This window comes from Myotis yumanensis, unplaced genomic scaffold (assembly GCF_028538775.1).
Source record: "Myotis yumanensis isolate MYYU_CA2020_CCGP unplaced genomic scaffold, mMyoYum1.0.hap1 SCAF_14, whole genome shotgun sequence".
In the NCBI taxonomy this organism is placed as follows: Eukaryota; Metazoa; Chordata; class Mammalia; order Chiroptera; family Vespertilionidae; genus Myotis; species Myotis yumanensis.
The window spans coordinates 48255061-48271300 of NW_027223765.1; the positions used below are offsets into that span (position 1 = coordinate 48255061).

General features: G+C 55.7%; 1 protein-coding gene across 3 annotated transcripts in view; it reads left to right on the plus strand.

The window, feature by feature from the left end:
* PTPRG (protein tyrosine phosphatase receptor type G) overlaps nucleotides 1-16240 on the plus strand; it is a 675258-nt gene that overhangs the window by 593174 nt on the left and 65844 nt on the right. For 2 of the 3 annotated variants that reach the window (XM_070390897.1, XM_070390899.1), the window contains exons 12-13: nucleotides 1002-1776; nucleotides 11841-11973. In XM_070390897.1, coding sequence (XP_070246998.1) covers nucleotides 1002-1776; nucleotides 11841-11973 — 908 coding nt within the window. The remainder of the gene's footprint in view (nucleotides 1-1001; nucleotides 1777-11840; nucleotides 11974-16240) is intronic. The other variant, XM_070390898.1, reaches the window with a different exon arrangement.

Consider the following 16240-nt stretch of genomic DNA (forward strand, 5'->3'; position numbering starts at 1 on the left):
AACTAAGAACTCTACATTTGCTAACTCGATCCTCTTTGAACTACAGAGTTTTCTAATTAAAACCTCGCGATAAAACGATAAAATCTAAGGTGCCCTGGCATATTGTTTTGAACGGATTTCTGGCTGTCAGAACCAACATTAAGCTCAGAACTCGGCGGTCCTGGCTGTTTCCCCAGCTGCCGCCCTCAGTGCAGCCCCGCCCGCAGTGCAGCCCCATCTTTCAGCACCAGGTTAGCTTGGTGGGGAGAGTGAGCTGCGGTTTGGACACAAGCTGCCCTTGACATCTCTGTGCCTCAGTTTCCTCCTCTGTAAATGGGTGATGACCATCCCGGATGGTGTGGGAAGCCCCGGCACGTTGCTGGCAGCTGTTAAGTGGAGCAGTGATTGCTGTCATGTCCGTGGGCAAAGGTCTTGCCCTGGATAAGCCCAGAGACTCTGAAGGGTGCAGGACGTGGGTGCAGGCTGTGAACAAGTCCCAGAGCCTGCAGGGTGGCCCGCCCCGAGGGCATGGACAGGAAACTCCCCTGTCCCTCTACTTCCTCCCTGTCAGATGGCGGGACCCGATCCAGGAGGGCCTTCTGGACCCAAGAGCCAGGTCTTGTCCACAAGCGCCAGAGACATAAGAAAGCGAGGCCTCCCGCCGTGTCCAGGGCCACCCAATAGCAGCTGACCAGCTGGTGTTGCCAGCTGACCACTCACTTGATATTTGTCTTTCAGCCTAATTTAATGCTACTCACTTTGGGGCCACTCCTGAGCAATAGCAGTGAAAGCGGGGCTTGATCTATGTGCGAAGGGACTGAAAATCATTAAAGCGGAGGTGGCCGTCCGTGGTCACCTGAGTCAGCTTTGGCGCCGAGCTTGGGGAAAGCCCACGAGTAAAACAAAAACCCGCAAAACCCTCTGCGGGTCATAACCAGGACCTCCCTCCCAGCCTAATGACTGACGCTTCTCTGCTTTCTCTTCTTTGTTCCTCCCCCCCCACCCCTGGTGGCCCTGTCAAGCCCACAGCGTCTCCTGCCTCTTCGGCCGACATGGCCCCGATCAGCTCGGGGTCTTCGACCTGGACATCCTCGGGCATCCCCTTCTCATTCGTTTCCATGGCGACCGGGATGGGCCCATCCTCCAGCGGCAGCCAGGCAACGGTGGCCTCGGTGGTCACCAGCACGCTCCTGGCCGGCCTGGGCTTCGGGGGCGGCGGCATCTCCTCCTTCCCCAGCACCGTGTGGCCCACGCGCCTCCCCACGGCCGCGGCGGCCAGCAAGCAGGCGGGCAGGCCGGTCCTGGCCACCACCGAGGCCGTGGCTTCTCCGGCCCCGGACGGCGACGCCGCACCGAGCAAGGACGGCGAGGGCACCGAGGAAGGGGCAAAGGATGAGAAGAGTGAGAGTGAGGACGGGGAGCGGGAGCACGAGGAGGAGGGGGAGAAGGACTCCGAGAAGAAGGAGAAGAGCGGGGTGACCCACGCCGCCCGGGGCCGGAGCCAGGCCGAGCCCACCCCCGTGCCCTCGTCTTCCGGTAGAACTGCCCAGGACGGGGGGCATCAGACTATACCGGGGCCCCAGCGCGACCACACTGCCGTCCCCACGGACCAGCCCGATGACACGAGGGGTGCCCGCCTGGGCTCCGAGTCGGTCACCTCCACCCAAGTGCCCCCCACAGTCACAGAGGAGCCCTACGAAGGGAGTGATCGCAAGAGTCCTGCACTGCCATCTAAAAAGCCCATGTCCCGAGGGGACCGCTTTTCCGAGGACAGCAAGTTCATCACTGTTAACCCAGGTAGGTGGCATCCTCATCCGGGCTCCGTGCTCTGTGAAGAGCCTTGCCCTTTAAAAATAACTGGGTTAGGTGTGCCGATCCAGAAGGTGCCAGTGCTCCCGGAATGCCTGTGCCGGGGACAGAAGATGTGTGTGTGTGTTTTATTCCAGTAAGAGTAACCTGCTTCTTTACTGTGCTGGAATAAGTCTTGCCTTGATCTTTGCTCCTGGTAAAATCTACTTTCCTCAAAGTAACACCAAGGATTTCAACTGCGCAATGAAGTACATGACTAAAGATGGCATCAATATTAAATTTATCCATGAAGATGTAATTCCTTATTCACTTATTCAACCTGTGATGACGGACTGCCTGCTTGGTGCCAGACACTGGCCTGGGTGCTAACCAGGTGAGCCTGGCCCCGCCCTGTGAAGTTCATGGTGCCGAGGGGACGGCGGTGCTGGCAGGTACTGGGGTGCATGCCAGGAAGCAGGAGGCAGGATGGCAGAGAGCAAGCAAGGAAGGCGGCTGGGCTGGAGGCAGAAAAGGGGCTCGCTGAGGGGGGAGGTTGTGAAACGGGACAGAGGGAAGAGGGTGCTCTGGGAGAGAACGTGGAGAGTGAGATTCCCATGGAACCTAACGGATGAGCGTCTCACGTCGGGAGAGCTGGTATAGCCCACGGTCCCACCCCAAGAAACGGCTCTCCACCCAGAGCCCCAGGCTATAGGGGTGAGGCCAGGGCGTGGCTGGTCAGGCCTCTGCGGTGAGGATGTGATCTGTCACCCTGACCGGTGGCAGTTCTGCTTTGTCATATGTTCAGATGTTAATGAGCCCCCCCCCTACCCCTCCATGGTGTCTCCGAGGAAGCCTTGAGCATCAGGGGTTGTTACTGTTGTGAGGTGTTTTCTTAATAAGAAGTCCTTCCTTTTGCCAGACTACAAGATGTTTAACAACAATTTTTTGCATCTAAGCTGTTTGGGAGTTATAAGAGTGCAAAAAAAAAAAAGCAACTGGTAAATATTTATTTGCTTTTGCACTTGTAAACATTAAAATTCATCTAAAGCTGAGATCTCGTATGTTAAGATACAACTTAGAATAAATTTTCATGTTTTGAATTGCGTGCTCCCGAAAGCCGGGCTGGCCTCCTTTCTGGAAGCGCGGGCTCCTGTGGGTGCTGCCGAGAAGTGGGTCCTGGTTTAGGGGAAGGTGCCGAGCAGGGAAGACCGGGCCACCTGTGAGGCTGTTTGAAGCCATTCCTACACGAACGGTGACATTCCCTCTAGGAATCGCTGTGAAAAAGTAGAATTTCTTAGACTGGAAGATATTAAGGAAATATTTATGGAGTACCCAATGTGTACCAGGCACTGAACTAGGCATTGGGAATAGAACACAGATCAAAACGGGCCCCTGCTTTTCTGGGGTTTACGTCCTAGCAAGGGGCGCTGGAATATTCCAGGAAACAAGTGCTTAACTCCACAGAGTGGTCAGTGCCAGGGTGGGCACAGCGACTGTGGAGCCTCGAGTGGTGGAGTGACGTTTGAGCAGAGATTCAAGTGATGAGAAGGAGCTGGCCATTCAGAGATCCATGTAGGAACCTTCCAGAGACCCCAAAGGGGGTGCTACTTGGAGCAGTCGGGGAGCCGTGGCCAGTCTGGCCACCAGTCAGGAGGGGGATGTGGGATGGCTCAGAGCGGGAAGGGGCTCGTCAGCCAGGCTGAGGACTGGACGCTGACAGATGGAAAACTAGCGGTGGATTTCAGTAGAAGACAGTCAGCCATGAGCTTTTGGGGGAGATGACTCAGCCTCGGTGTGGAGATTATGGGGGAGAGGGGGGACGCAAGAGTGGACACAGGAATCCCAGTTCGGAGGTGATGGTGATGGTGCTGGTGGCTGGCCAGCGTGGTTCTCCGAAGACAAGTGGTGGCCCTGGAACTGATGATCGAGCTTGAGCAGTTCAGGCTCTGCACCGAGGGCTGGCAGAGCAGTGGCCTCGGTGGCTCCTCGTACGCACTGCTCGCCCACATCCTGCGACAGGTGATGCTGAGGGCTGCGGTGGGAGCGTTCACACTGTGAGAGGCTGCAGTGGGGCGGGCCCTGGGCGCGTCCCAGGTGAGGGAATGAGTCATTGCTGCTGGACTCCAATCCCAGCTCCCGGAGAGAGTGGCGAAGGAACAGACGTCAGCCTGGGGGAGTCCCAGCTCCAGGTGTGGGCGTGTGGGTCCCCAGCTTCAACCGTCAGGAGTCGGAGAGTCTGCAGTCTTGGCAGATTCGCTTTTGGAGTCAGATCACCCAGAAGGCTTTGTACCTTGTCCACTCAGGGTCCTCGGACCAGTCTGCTCAGTGTCCTTCTGTCCTTAACAGCTGTTAGTGCAGAAGGAGGTGTCAATAAACGGAGTCACCTGTCTGTGATGAGGCGGGAGGAGCCCAGTCGAGATGGGGCTACGAGGAGGCCCCAGCTGGTCTGTGTTTCACGGGCATCCTGGACCTTGAGGAGCAGGAAAGACTGGTCCCCAATGAACTGGCATTGAAAATGACATCCCAGAACTCGGCTCCGTCCCCAACACTGCAGATCAGAGCGCCTCCCTCAGCGCCTCTGTTTCAGTGGGAAGGTTCGCTGCTTCCCGAGGGGAAAGTGGTCCTGCTTTAGAATTCCAGGCCATTCAAGTTTCAGGGTGGGGGTGGTGACTGTGCAAGCCAGAGGCCAGCCAACGTGTTCTGCAAAGGGCCAGACAGTAATATTGTCAGGTTTGTGGGCCATCGGTCTGTGTTGCACCTACTCCACGCCACTGTGGGGCCCAGAAGTAACCAATCAACACTGAGCAGATGCGGTCAGCTCCACCCAAACTCTTTACAAAAACAGTCGGTGGGCCAGGTTAATCTGCGAGCCGTCCATTGCTGACCGGCCCCTCGTTTAAGCAGCAATGTCTGTGCCTGTTTGTCAGGAAAGGGTGTAGGTTGAGGGTAAAACCCACAAATCCCCCTCAGTTTGCTTCCCTCCGTCCCTCCCTTTCCCCTGTCTGCCTCCTCCAGCTTGGTATTTATTTTTGAAATGAATTCACTGTCGTTTTTATCTTAGTTGTGATTTACTTCAAAGACCTTTGCATGTACATTTTTAAAAATCTCTTCCACATTTATTTTTTTCTTCACATTAAGTAAAAACAACTATTGCGATCAATATTTACTATGTGAAGAAAAGTGTTAACATTTAAAGTTACAAACTATGTTTTTACCAGCATCTCCAAGAGACTTGTTTAAATTCACTTGATGTTTGATAACATCTTTTCAAGGCCTATGAGTGGTAGCTTTAGTATATTAATTCACAAGGAAAGAGAGGAGGAATTTTTCTGTTGATGAAATGGCAAATGTAGGCACCTACAGAAATCAGACAGGTGATATCCATGAGAGAAGAGGACCAGGTGCCAGACATTAGGGAGTGGTGAGGACTGTGGCAAAATAGACAGCACATGTCCTTTCTAAAGAGGCCACCTCACTCGGTTTCAACTGGTTGCAGTCAGTGAGAACGCCTAGTGAGCCAGAAATCCAGATCTTTGTGCAGCATCTCCCAGTTTTTCAGTGAATTCACATTTTTTTAAACAATGTCATTTTTGTCTTTCTTATTTTTTCCCCTTCATATGTGCCAACAGGTAGGAACCGTGTTGCTTGGCCTCTGCTGTAGTGTTGATCGCTATAGTTGCACCTGTCCTAGAAGCTGATCAGACGGGTTGGAGGCCTGCATGCAGGCACTCTGCCTCCCACCACGCATTTTGTCAGCATCTATTTAGTGCGAAGCCCTCAGTGGGATGTGTGCTGCGTGGAAATGCAACATGGTCCCTCTGTCCGCAGCCACAGCCTGAATGTGGTAGAGACACCCCAAGAATTCACTAGATGTGGGAAAACGTTCTTGGGGCAGGGTGCAGAACAGAATGCCCTGCAGAAGCATGTCAGGGTGGGCGCCGTCTACACACCCAGCACTTAGTGCCAGGGTTTCCTTTCTGGCCTCCATGAATCAAGGAAACCGTTTTTCCAGACTGAATCCTGCTCAGAACCACAGTTTAAACACCCCTCCCCGAAAGCTCCTCCGGGCCGGCCCTGAGCCAGTGCTGAAGGAGCGGTCCGGTTCAGGGGTCAGCAAACGGTCTCCAGGCCACACCTGGCCCGTGGGAGATGTTGTCCGGCTCAGGAGCTAAGACCGGACAGGGCTGGTCAGAGCCTGGGGCTGCTGTGCTGCTGTCAGCCCGAGTTGGGGGCGTTGAGCCCCAGCCACCCCTCCGCTCTGCTGGGCAAAGCCTGAGAACCTCTGGCACTCTCCAGCTCCGAGGAACCCAGCTGAGAACCTCTGATTATGGACACGATAACCCCCCCTGTTAGCATTCATTCGGGCTGTGCCAGTTACCCTACAGCGCCCCCGCAAGGGCTGTGCTGGCGTTGCTGCCGTTGGGCCAGTGAGGAAACTGAGGCCCCGAGGCTAAGGAAGGTGCCCTGGACGACACAGCCCCTGGCAGACAGGGCTCAAACAGGCCCTGAGTCCCGGGTCGGGAGGCCCATGGTGCTCCTTCCCCGTGCTTTAGGCTTATTCCCCTAGTGGGCAGCACGGGATGATTGCAGATGAAATGTTCATTATTTAGTGAATAGTTGAGTGTGTGCTTTAAAAAGAGATAGCAGTTTTCCATTATGGCAGAAGTTCTCAACCATAAATGATCCTCCCGCCCGCCCCCCCCCCCAGGACATGTGGCAACACCTGGGAACGTTTTGGGGGGTCCTGACAGGAGGGGCTGCTGCACCCAACAGTGCGCAGGGCAGTCCCCACAGCACAGACTCCCTCGTCCGTCCGGAATGCCGGCAGGGCCGTGGTTGAGAGCCTGATTCACAGTATTAACAGAAAGTCTCCTTTTCGGATAAGTTGATGTGAGGGAAACAAGAATCGTTCGTGCAAGGACAAAAACAAGTTGTGGTAAGGTCCATGGAGATAGGGGAGGAATCAGGATCCTCTGTTGGAGAACTGCAGGTGGGGAAAACAGCCTCCTTTACTTAAACCGCCGCAACCCCTGCGTGATCACCGCCTGAAGCCGTTGCAGCCGGGCTAGTGCTGTTGGCCGGCTCCCTTTGTGGGAGATGCTTCCTGGAGTGGGAGGAGGAGCCCGCTTGGAGTGCTTTGGGGGCCACTCGGGGCCAGTGTGGCTCAGTTTCCTCCCAGAAAGTAGCTGGGTCCTTGGAAGTTGCCACCCTGCTGGGGGCTCGTCAACCGAGGGCAGATCATACGTCTCACTGTGTGGGAACCCAGGCGTGTGCAGAGCGCGGGGTCTCGGAGCGCAGTCAGGAGTGCAGGCTGAAAGGGTGACCTGCAGCGTCAGACTGATGGCGGGGCACCTGTGTCTGCGGTGCAGGGTGACTCAGGACCAGCCTGGAATTTACCGAACGCCCTCGTGTTCCAACACCCTGTTGAAGCAGACATGACAGACTGCGGCTGATGGTCTGAGTGTGATGAGGTGGCTCCGTGGGATGTCAGGCGTGGGGTTCACGAGAACTCCAGGGAGGGCGGGGATGGAAACATGGGGCCCTGCTCCCGCCCAGGTGACGGGAACCTAGAACCAGGGTCCCCTCGCAGGGGAGTGTGTGGATTTGTCCCTGACAGTCACGTCTCTGCAACAGTGGTTTAGAGAACGTCAGGGCCCGAGAGTAATAACGACAAATGCCACGGCCCCTTAAAGAAGCAGCCGCCTTTCACCTCACACCTGTTAGGGGGGCTACTATCAAAACGCAAAACAAAGCAAAACAAAATGACAAGTGCTGGAGAGGATGTGGAGAAGTCGGAGCCCTTGTGCACTGTGGGTGGGAGTGTAGACTGGTGCAGTCACTATGGAAAACACAATGGCGGTTCCTCAAAAAATCAAAACCAGAACTACCCTGTGATCCAACGTCAGGGCATCTGCCCCAAAGAATGGCAAGCGGGGTCTTGAAGAGACATTGTGCTCATGTTCCTAGCGGCAATATGTACAGAAGCCAAGGGGAGAGGCAACCCAGATGCCCACGGACAGATGAGTGGATAACACAGTGTGGGACGTACACCTAATCGTTAGATTCTAATGAATATTATTCAGCCTTAAAAAAGCACATGCTCCGTGTGGATGAGCCTTGAGGAAGTCACGCTAAGTGACATGAGCCGGTCACAAAGAGACAAGTACATGTGATTCCACTTACCCAGGTGCCCAGAGCAGTCAGTCACGGCGACAGGAAGTAGAGTGGTGGCTGCAGGGCCGGGGGGCCGGGGGGGGGGGGGGGGGGGCGCAGATAATGGGGACTGACTTTCCGTTTTGCAGATTAAAACAGGTTCTGGAGACTGGTTGCACACAGTGTGAATATACTCCACACTACTAAGCTGGACTCTTAGAAAGGGTTAAAATGGGAACTTTTATGTGTTTTTTACCACAGTTGTTGTAAAAAGCAGCCGCCTTAATTCACGGATGAGGGTGGTTTTCACTCAGAACAAATGCAGTCAAGTTGCCCGCGATGGAACCAGGCTAGAGGGTTACGCGTGGGAGGCTTGTCCCTCCGTGGATCTTTCTGGAAAAGGGAAGGAATCCTGCGTCCCGTCCCCCCCCCCGTCAGTGGCCCGTGGGCGCCAAGCCCCCTTAGTCCTGCCGACGGGTTGCTGTCCTGCCACAGGAGCGCGCCCTTCCTGCGGCGCGGGCAGCGGGCAGCGGGCAGCGTGTCGGGTCCATCTGACGCCTCCGCCCGCGGCATCCACAGTGCAGTGCTCTCCGCTTGTATGTGCTGCTACTGGGATGAGAGCCAAGCCAGGAAAAGGCAAACAGCATTAATTCAGCGATGACATATGCCACTGAAAACTGTTTTTCTTTTCTTTTTTTTAAATTTTTTTAAAAGGCAGAGAGGAGGCACTTGACTGGGTTCTGAAAGGGAACCTGGAGGAAGGAGAGCTGTCTGCCCACGGGTGGCCGCTTCCCTCACCCCTGCAGGTGCTCTCGGAGGTTAGCGGCACCTTCCTCGGGGTCACACTTGGAAGATGGTTCGGACAAAGGCTCTCTCTCTCTCTCTCTCTCTCTCTCTCTCTCTCTCTGAGTCCCGGCCCCACTGGCCCACCAGCAGCCCTTCATCTGCACCCACAGAGATATGCACCCCACAGAGAGGTCCGTGTGAAGGGGCCCTTCGGGCCAAGAGCCCCTTTCAGTGGTAAGATGAGTAGCATGTGGGGTTTGCATTCTGCCCCCTGCCCACCGTCTACCCTGTAGTGTAAGGAGGTGGGAGGAGATGTGACACTGGGGGTCCCTCCGGGACGCAAGGCCCCCCCCGGGTGGACTCTGAGGTCATTGGGCGCGTGGCCTATAGCGTCGGCCTCCTGCCCTATTTTCCCTGCGCAGGAGCTCAGGTCTTTGAGAGACTTGCCTGTCTGGCTCCCCCTGCTGGAACCCCGCAAATTCTTCTCATCTGCAGCTGATGTCTCTGGCCCAGTGATGGCGAACCTTTTAGCTCGGCGTGCCAGCGTTTTGAAAAACCCTAACAACTCTGGTGCCGTGTCACATATAGAAATTTTTTGATATTTGCAACCATCGTAAAACAAAGACTTATATTTTTGATATTTATCTTATATATTTAAATGCCATTTAACAAAGAAAAATCAACCAAAAAAATGAGTTCGCGTGTCTCCTCTGACACGCATGTCATAGGTTCGCCAGCACTGCTCTGGCCCGTCCCCAGAGCTTTGCTATGAGAGGGATACATGGAGGGAGGATGGACGCTTCCATTGCCCTGGGGCTAATCCCTGTTCTCAATTCAGCCAGCGAAGTCCTGGCTGACGTGGCCTCTGACTCTGCAGCTGGTCCCCTCTCCTCGTTCTCTTACTCCCACCCCTTTAGTTCTCCGTTCAGATCCCATCCTTCCTGCCCTCGGCCTGGCTCACGCCCAGGTCTCACCCTCACTCAGGGAGCCCCTCCAGAGCCCCTGGGCTAGAGCAGCTGTTCCCCTTCCCTTTATTCTAATTGCTCGCTCCTGTGTCTGCCTCTCCCCCTTTAAATGATTTGTGCTCCTCCCCCTGCCCCGCCCTGGTCTTCCTGGTGCTTCCACAGCCCCAGCACTATGCCCTGCACACAGTAGGGCTTGGCAGATACAGGCAGTCCTCATTTTGTGCGGTTCGCTTCATTGCTCTTCAGGGTTACTGTGTTTTTTTACAAATTGAAGACAAGACTCTCCACGAGCAGGAAGATTGCGACTCACTTTATTGTGGTACGCCCTTAGTTTGGGGTCTGGACCCGAACCCATAGTGACTCCGAGGTATGCCTGTATCTGTCCAACAAAATGTGTGCAGCTGTGGGTCCGGAGGAGTGGCTGCCGCTCTGGGAAGGCAGGTATGAACGCGGAGGGCTCTGCTGTGGTTTAATCGGGTGTGCCCACCTGCCTGGCCTCCTCCCTGTGAGCTGGGCAGAAATGGGGTGCTGCCTGCTTCACGAGGCGCTGCCTGCGCACAGGGCCCGGCAGGAGGCGGGGGGGGGGGCGGGGGGGGCTCAGACCAGCGGCGCTCCAGGGAACCGGTGGAGGCTGCCACATGCTCCCTTACTCGGGAGCCTGGCCTCTTTGAAAATGTGCTCCCAAGGCCACTGTCCCTCTCTGCTCAGCCCACCTTCTCTCGCTTGGAAACGCGGCCTGATTAGCCCTCCCTCTAGTCCACTGGTTCTTAACCTTGGCTGCACATTAGAATCACCTGGGAATCGTTTTAAAATCCCGATTTCTGGGCCTCATCCTCCGGAAATTCTGTTTCTTTGTTATGGGGTGGGGCCACAACATGAGTAACAAAGAAACAATTTCTGGAGGATGAGGCCCAGAAATCAGGATTTTAAAACGATTCCCAGGTGATTCTAATGTGCAGCTAGGGTTGAGAACCACTGTTCTAGTCCGTCCCGAGAGGGACTCGCTGGCGGAGGCTGGCCTCCTTTCCCAGCGCAGGAGTCCTGGCGAGGGCACGGCAGCCTGAGCCGGCTTTGGATCTGTCCGGCGGCTTCTCCGCGGTCACAGTTAACCTTGGCTTTCTCACCACCCGCCTCCCACCTTCGCCTCTGCTCACCCGTGCTCTTTCCAGCCCCGCACCACACCTGCGCTCCATTCGGGCCACATGGAGGCTTCCAGGCACCTGCCCACGCCATGCGAGAGCAGGCTCTCCCCTCCCCCGCCCCCAGGCTCCCGGGCCTGGGACAGGCAGGCGCTGCTGGGTAAGAGCAGGCTCGGCTCCCCTGTGGACCCCTCGCCAGGGCTGCTGCTCCAAGGCAGGCTTGCTGGGCAGCGTGGGGCAGGGCGTCCTCTGCCGCTTAGAGCTTTCGGGCGGGTGGGAGGGGGTGATGCCATCAAAGGCAACACTGGAGAGAGGGGAGCTCCAGGGCTCTAAGTGCTGAGGACTGAGTGCTGCCCAGGGAGGGGCGGGCGGGCAGGGGCTCCGGCTGGGCTGGGTGCTGTGCACACCGCAAGGCTGAGGTTTCAGGGCGGGAGCACCCTTGTCCTCGCTGCAGCCACACTCACCTCAGCTGGGACACTGGGGGCCCCTCCATGACTGTTAGGGAGCGGCAGCTCCCCACGCAGAATTGGGGTGCTGTTATTAGGGGAAGGTAATGGCTGCTGAGCTCCCAAAGAATATTCATAACCATTGTCTTCAGAGCTGGTTCATGTAGCAAAGCCATCGTGCCATTTCCCCTGCCCTGCGCCAGCAAGCCCAGAGGCACCAGCCTCTCCAGGGGTGTGGGTGCTGCTGCCTCCAGGCTCCACGTCTCCCCAGTGTCCAGGCCGCTCTGGCTCAGCGACGTCCTTGCAGCGAGGTGGGGTGCCTGTCTCCGCAGCTCTCCTCACAACCACCTTGAACTCTACCTGCAAACCCACCCCACTGGTGGTGCAGGTGCCGCCTGCAGGAAAGGCCGGGTTTGGGTTGGACTCGGTAGGACATGTGTGGGCTGCAGGTGCCCCTCCTGTCACCGGGCAGTCAGCACGGGAGCCCGGGTCTGTGTGGGCACGCACCCCGGAGCAGAACTCGGCCACCGTGGCGCCCCTCCCTGCCGGCTCTGTCCTCTAACTGGCATGGTCTCTCTTTGCAGCAGAAAAGAACACCTCTGGGATGATAAGCCGCCCTTCCCCGGGGAGGATGGAGTGGATCATCCCCCTGATTGTGGTGTCAGCCTTGACCTTCGTGTGCCTCGTCCTTCTCATTGCTGTGCTGGTTTACTGGAGGTGAGTGAGCCAGGCAGCACCTGTGTGAGTGTATGTGGGGGGGTGTCTGCTGGAAGCATGCTGCCCGGGGGGGCGGGGGGCAGAGGCCTTGGCCCCTTCTCTCTTAAAGGAGAGGCAGCTGGAGAGCTGCTCCTGTCAACACCTGGGGGAGCTGTAGCAGGAGGAAGCCAGTGGGTAGAGCGGCTCTGAGGTCAGGGCACTGAGGAGGAGCTTCTGGGATCTAGTGCCCAAGAGGCTGTGCTTGGGAACCCGGGGATCCGGGTCCGGATTCCAGCCCTGCTTCCTGCCGGTGCCGTTCCGTCTCCACCTGAGCTTCTGTGTCTAACCCTGCCACACGAGCTAATGAGCTCCATGGCTTTCTGGTTCCTCTGAGGCCGTGACTCACTGTCACATCCGCATAAGACCTCTTCCCCTTGGTTTCCTATAGCTCGTTGCTGAAAATGGAGTGATAGAACACATTGAGCATGCTCTGTGGCACTTGGACATGTGAGATACAAATGGCTGGTGGTAGCCATCCTTGTCCTGGACCAGGTCTCACTGCTTCCCCGGGAAGCCTGCTGGCAGCTTCCGCTTGGAAATGGGGTGTTTCTCAGCTGCTCCCTCAGCCAGGTGTAGGAGGCGGGAGGAGGCGGCCCACGTGGTCGGCCCGGCTGCTCTCACCTCTCAGACAAGCTGGAGCTCCTGCCCTTTAACAGCTTCCTCAGTGAGGAGCAGGTGTCGTATCCCTCCCTCCCTCCTCCCCTTCATTCAGTCCATTGGGAGCCCCCACTGTGGGCCAGGCGCTCTTCTGGGCCCTGGTGATACACAATGAGCCAAACTAGACGAAAATCCCTGCTCTCAGGGAGCTTACATTCCTGTGAGGGAGACAGGCAGTAAACAACACTAGTGAGTAAAGGAGGTAACACCCAAGATGGTGTTGCACCATCAGCTTAGCACGTGTCTCGTTTGACAAATATCCAATAAAAGATAGTGAGACTAAAGATAGTTATTGGATAGGGACGAGTGTTCAGAGTAGATAAGGGAGGTGTAACTGGCGAGTGGTATTGGGGCAGAGACCTAAAGGAAGAGGGAAATGCACTCCATTTGGGAAAAGTTCCAAGCAGGGAAGCAGCATGTGCAAAGGCCCTGAGGCAGGAGCCTGCCTGAAATGTTCTAGGAAGAGCAAGGGATCTGCCACCCTCCCCGTAGTCCCTGTGGTAGGAGAGGGTGTCAGGAAGAAACAGAGCAGAGGGGAGTCAGGTTGAGTGCAGCCTTGTGGGCCATTGTAAGCGCATTGCCTTTTGCTCTAAGAGAAGTAGGGTTTGATGCCTAAGAATGTTACGATCTGGCTTCAAGATTCCTTGGTTGCTGTGTTGTGAAGAAACTGAGTTGGATCAAGGGCAGAAGTGGGGAGGCCAATGAGGAGACTCCTACACTAGTCCAAAGAGGAAGTGATGGCAGCTTAGATGAGGGTTGCAGTCAAGTGATGGGAACTGATTAAAGGCAACAGAACCTCTCCCAAATAAAAGTTTGTTGACTTTTATTGGCTGATTGTGATCCTTGGTCTGCTCTGTTGGTTAGAACAGGGAACAGGAAGGGGGCATCTCGGGCTTCGCAGGCGTCCAGCAGTAGCCACAGCACCGTTAATGCTACAGACCAGGCAGGTTAGGAGTGACACTGCGTTTCGGGGTGCACCTGGGAACACTAGGTTCACCTCTGGGTCATCCCTTCTCCAGAACAAAGCGGTTTGCAGACCAGCATTTGGAGCCTGTTGGCGAACTGGAGGCTGCTGGTGTGGGTGTGACTGAGCACGTGGAAGTGGTGGAAGGTCTGCACGAGCAGCTCTGCTCTGCGCCGCGTGGTTTAGTCTCAGACTCCCACGCAGGATGGAGAGGCCACAGCTGCCATAGGCTGCATGACCCTCACTTAGCAGCCTCAGTATGAAAATTCATGGTCCAAGCGATTCTAGCCAAAACCTCAGGGTTGTTTCTGATTGGCCCACCCTGGTCCTCTGCCCAGCCCAGAACAGATCTCCATGGCCGAGCAGACGAAACCAGGCTGCCCCAGCGTGCATGCTGACTGCAGGCTGCTCGTGGGAAGCGACTGTGAAATGGACTAAAGAGAGGTTTAGAGCCTTCCACTCAAGATGTGCTTTTCTCATTAGAAAATAACAATTCTTTGCACTTTGTTTATATATATACACATACACACACACACACACACACACACACACACACAAACACGTGTCGGAATCTGTTCATATATTCAGAGCTTGGTTTCAAGGAACCAGAGCTTTAAACATCATCCCATAGACACAGCCTCTGAGCTTTTCCCGAATTCCTCAGGCTGGTGCACAAGTGAGTGTAAGGAGAACATTCTCAGAGGATGGCAAGCAAAGCTGAACTGGCATTTGGACGGATGAGGGGCTCAGCATGCGAACAGCCTAGGGGGACAGGGACCTGTTTCTGTCCTTTTTTTTTTTCACTGATGTGAAGGAAGGGAGCGTTGGGGGCTCACACAGGAAATCGGTAAATGCGAAGAGCCGCGCTTCCCCTTGGCGGTGCAGTTTTGAAGGGACAGCGACAGTGCAACTCTGCGCCATTGGAGGCCCAGTGAGAGCGAGTGGCCGATGAACAGACTTGACATAGCAGGGCACCGAGGCGGATCAAAGCCTCCTGGCCGTGTCCCCCGTGGGCAGGCCTGGCCCCCAGGGTTGAAACCAGCTCTACAACCAAGGACTGACCCTGCGCAGCTCTTGTTCTGGGTCCTGAGTGCGTTCGCTTAGAGGGGTCGACGCTGCAGTTTCACGGGTTCAGGAGAGAGTAGAAAATGAACCCCGATGTCGTCAAGTTCTGGGCCTCCACAGCACGATGGCGTGAGTGCTTGCGAGTGTCCACTGAGTTCTCAGCGCCAGGAACTGTGCCCAGCCTCTGGGTGGCACCATCTCGTGTGGTTCTTCCCACAGACCTGTGTGGTAGGGACGGTGGCTGTCCCCACTGTGCTGTGTGCGGTGGATGCTGGGAGACGCGCTGTGTGCAGGGTGTCCGTTCTGCACGGTAGGACACGCAGCTCGTTGACTTAGTAACCTGTCCCCGAGAAGAGCTTCGCGAGGAACAGCGGAGTCCACCTACAGTTGTGAGCGCTGCGAAGGCGTTTGTAACCCGGTGGGCTTTTCTGTCGTCTCGAGGAACATGCTTTGAGTGTAGCTCTCTCTCTAGTCAGCGGTCTCACCCCTGAAAAGGTTTTGGTATCTGAAGGCCTACCAGCCAGGAATCTTTTATTGGATATTTGTCATACGAGACACGTGCTCAGCAGATGGCATTCCTACCTGATCCGCATTCAGATTCTAGGGATTCTGGTCTCCACTGGGCAGATCAGAAAACGGAGGCTTGGTGACGTGCCTACGTCAGAGGGTTGCTCTTTGGTGGGTCCTGGATTCGAAGGCAGCCAGTTCGACAGCACTGCCCACCGCCTTCCTCTTGACGTTGCTCTGCCTGGATGAGGAGTGGGCTGCCCGAAGGCACTGACCTCCTCCCACAGCCTCTTTATAGTGCATGTGTTTGAGTGTCTCAAGCTCCTGTGGTTTGGAATTTCTGGAAGAAAACGTCAGAGGACCAACTATATGTACGGGTGTTCTAGAAGCTGAGTAGATTTTGATGTTGAGTAATACCACCTGTTTGTTTTATCTTAGTCCCAGCTGTTCCGTGCTGGTTCCCTGGATGACAGATTGAGCGTCTCATTGACCATAATGCTAGCCTAGGAAAGAACTTTCCGGAAGGGTAGAGACTCGATAGGGCTGATCGAACTACACAGGCTCGGGAACAGAAAACTAGAAGCTCCTAAGTGGGGATTGTAACATCTGACCTAGGTTTGTTAAAGTTGGAGCTAGAGGAAGCTTGGACCGAGAGGTTCATGTCCCCGCTCAGCGCATGACCGAGCCCCCTGTAAATTCCGTAGTGAGTTAGTCGATGCCAATTTAGCTTCAGAGGTGGATAGAAAAAGGTGTCTCTTTACTCCCATCTTCAGACTCTCAGAAGTGCTGCCATGTGTTGGTGTTGCCTCATTAAGGATGCTGTTCATGGAAACAAGTGGGTTCTGTGGACATTGCCATTTTTTTCTCCCCTGGATGCTCAGTGGGAGACAGTAGCATAAGCATGAAGGGTGCAGACTGCGAATGTGTGCGGGGCTTGTGTCATAGTGGAGGCTCCAGCAAACAGACGATGCGTGTGGAGTGTGGGCACGTGCTCACACCCCTCTCGCTCACGGAATGACCACTCGTGCCCCCGTG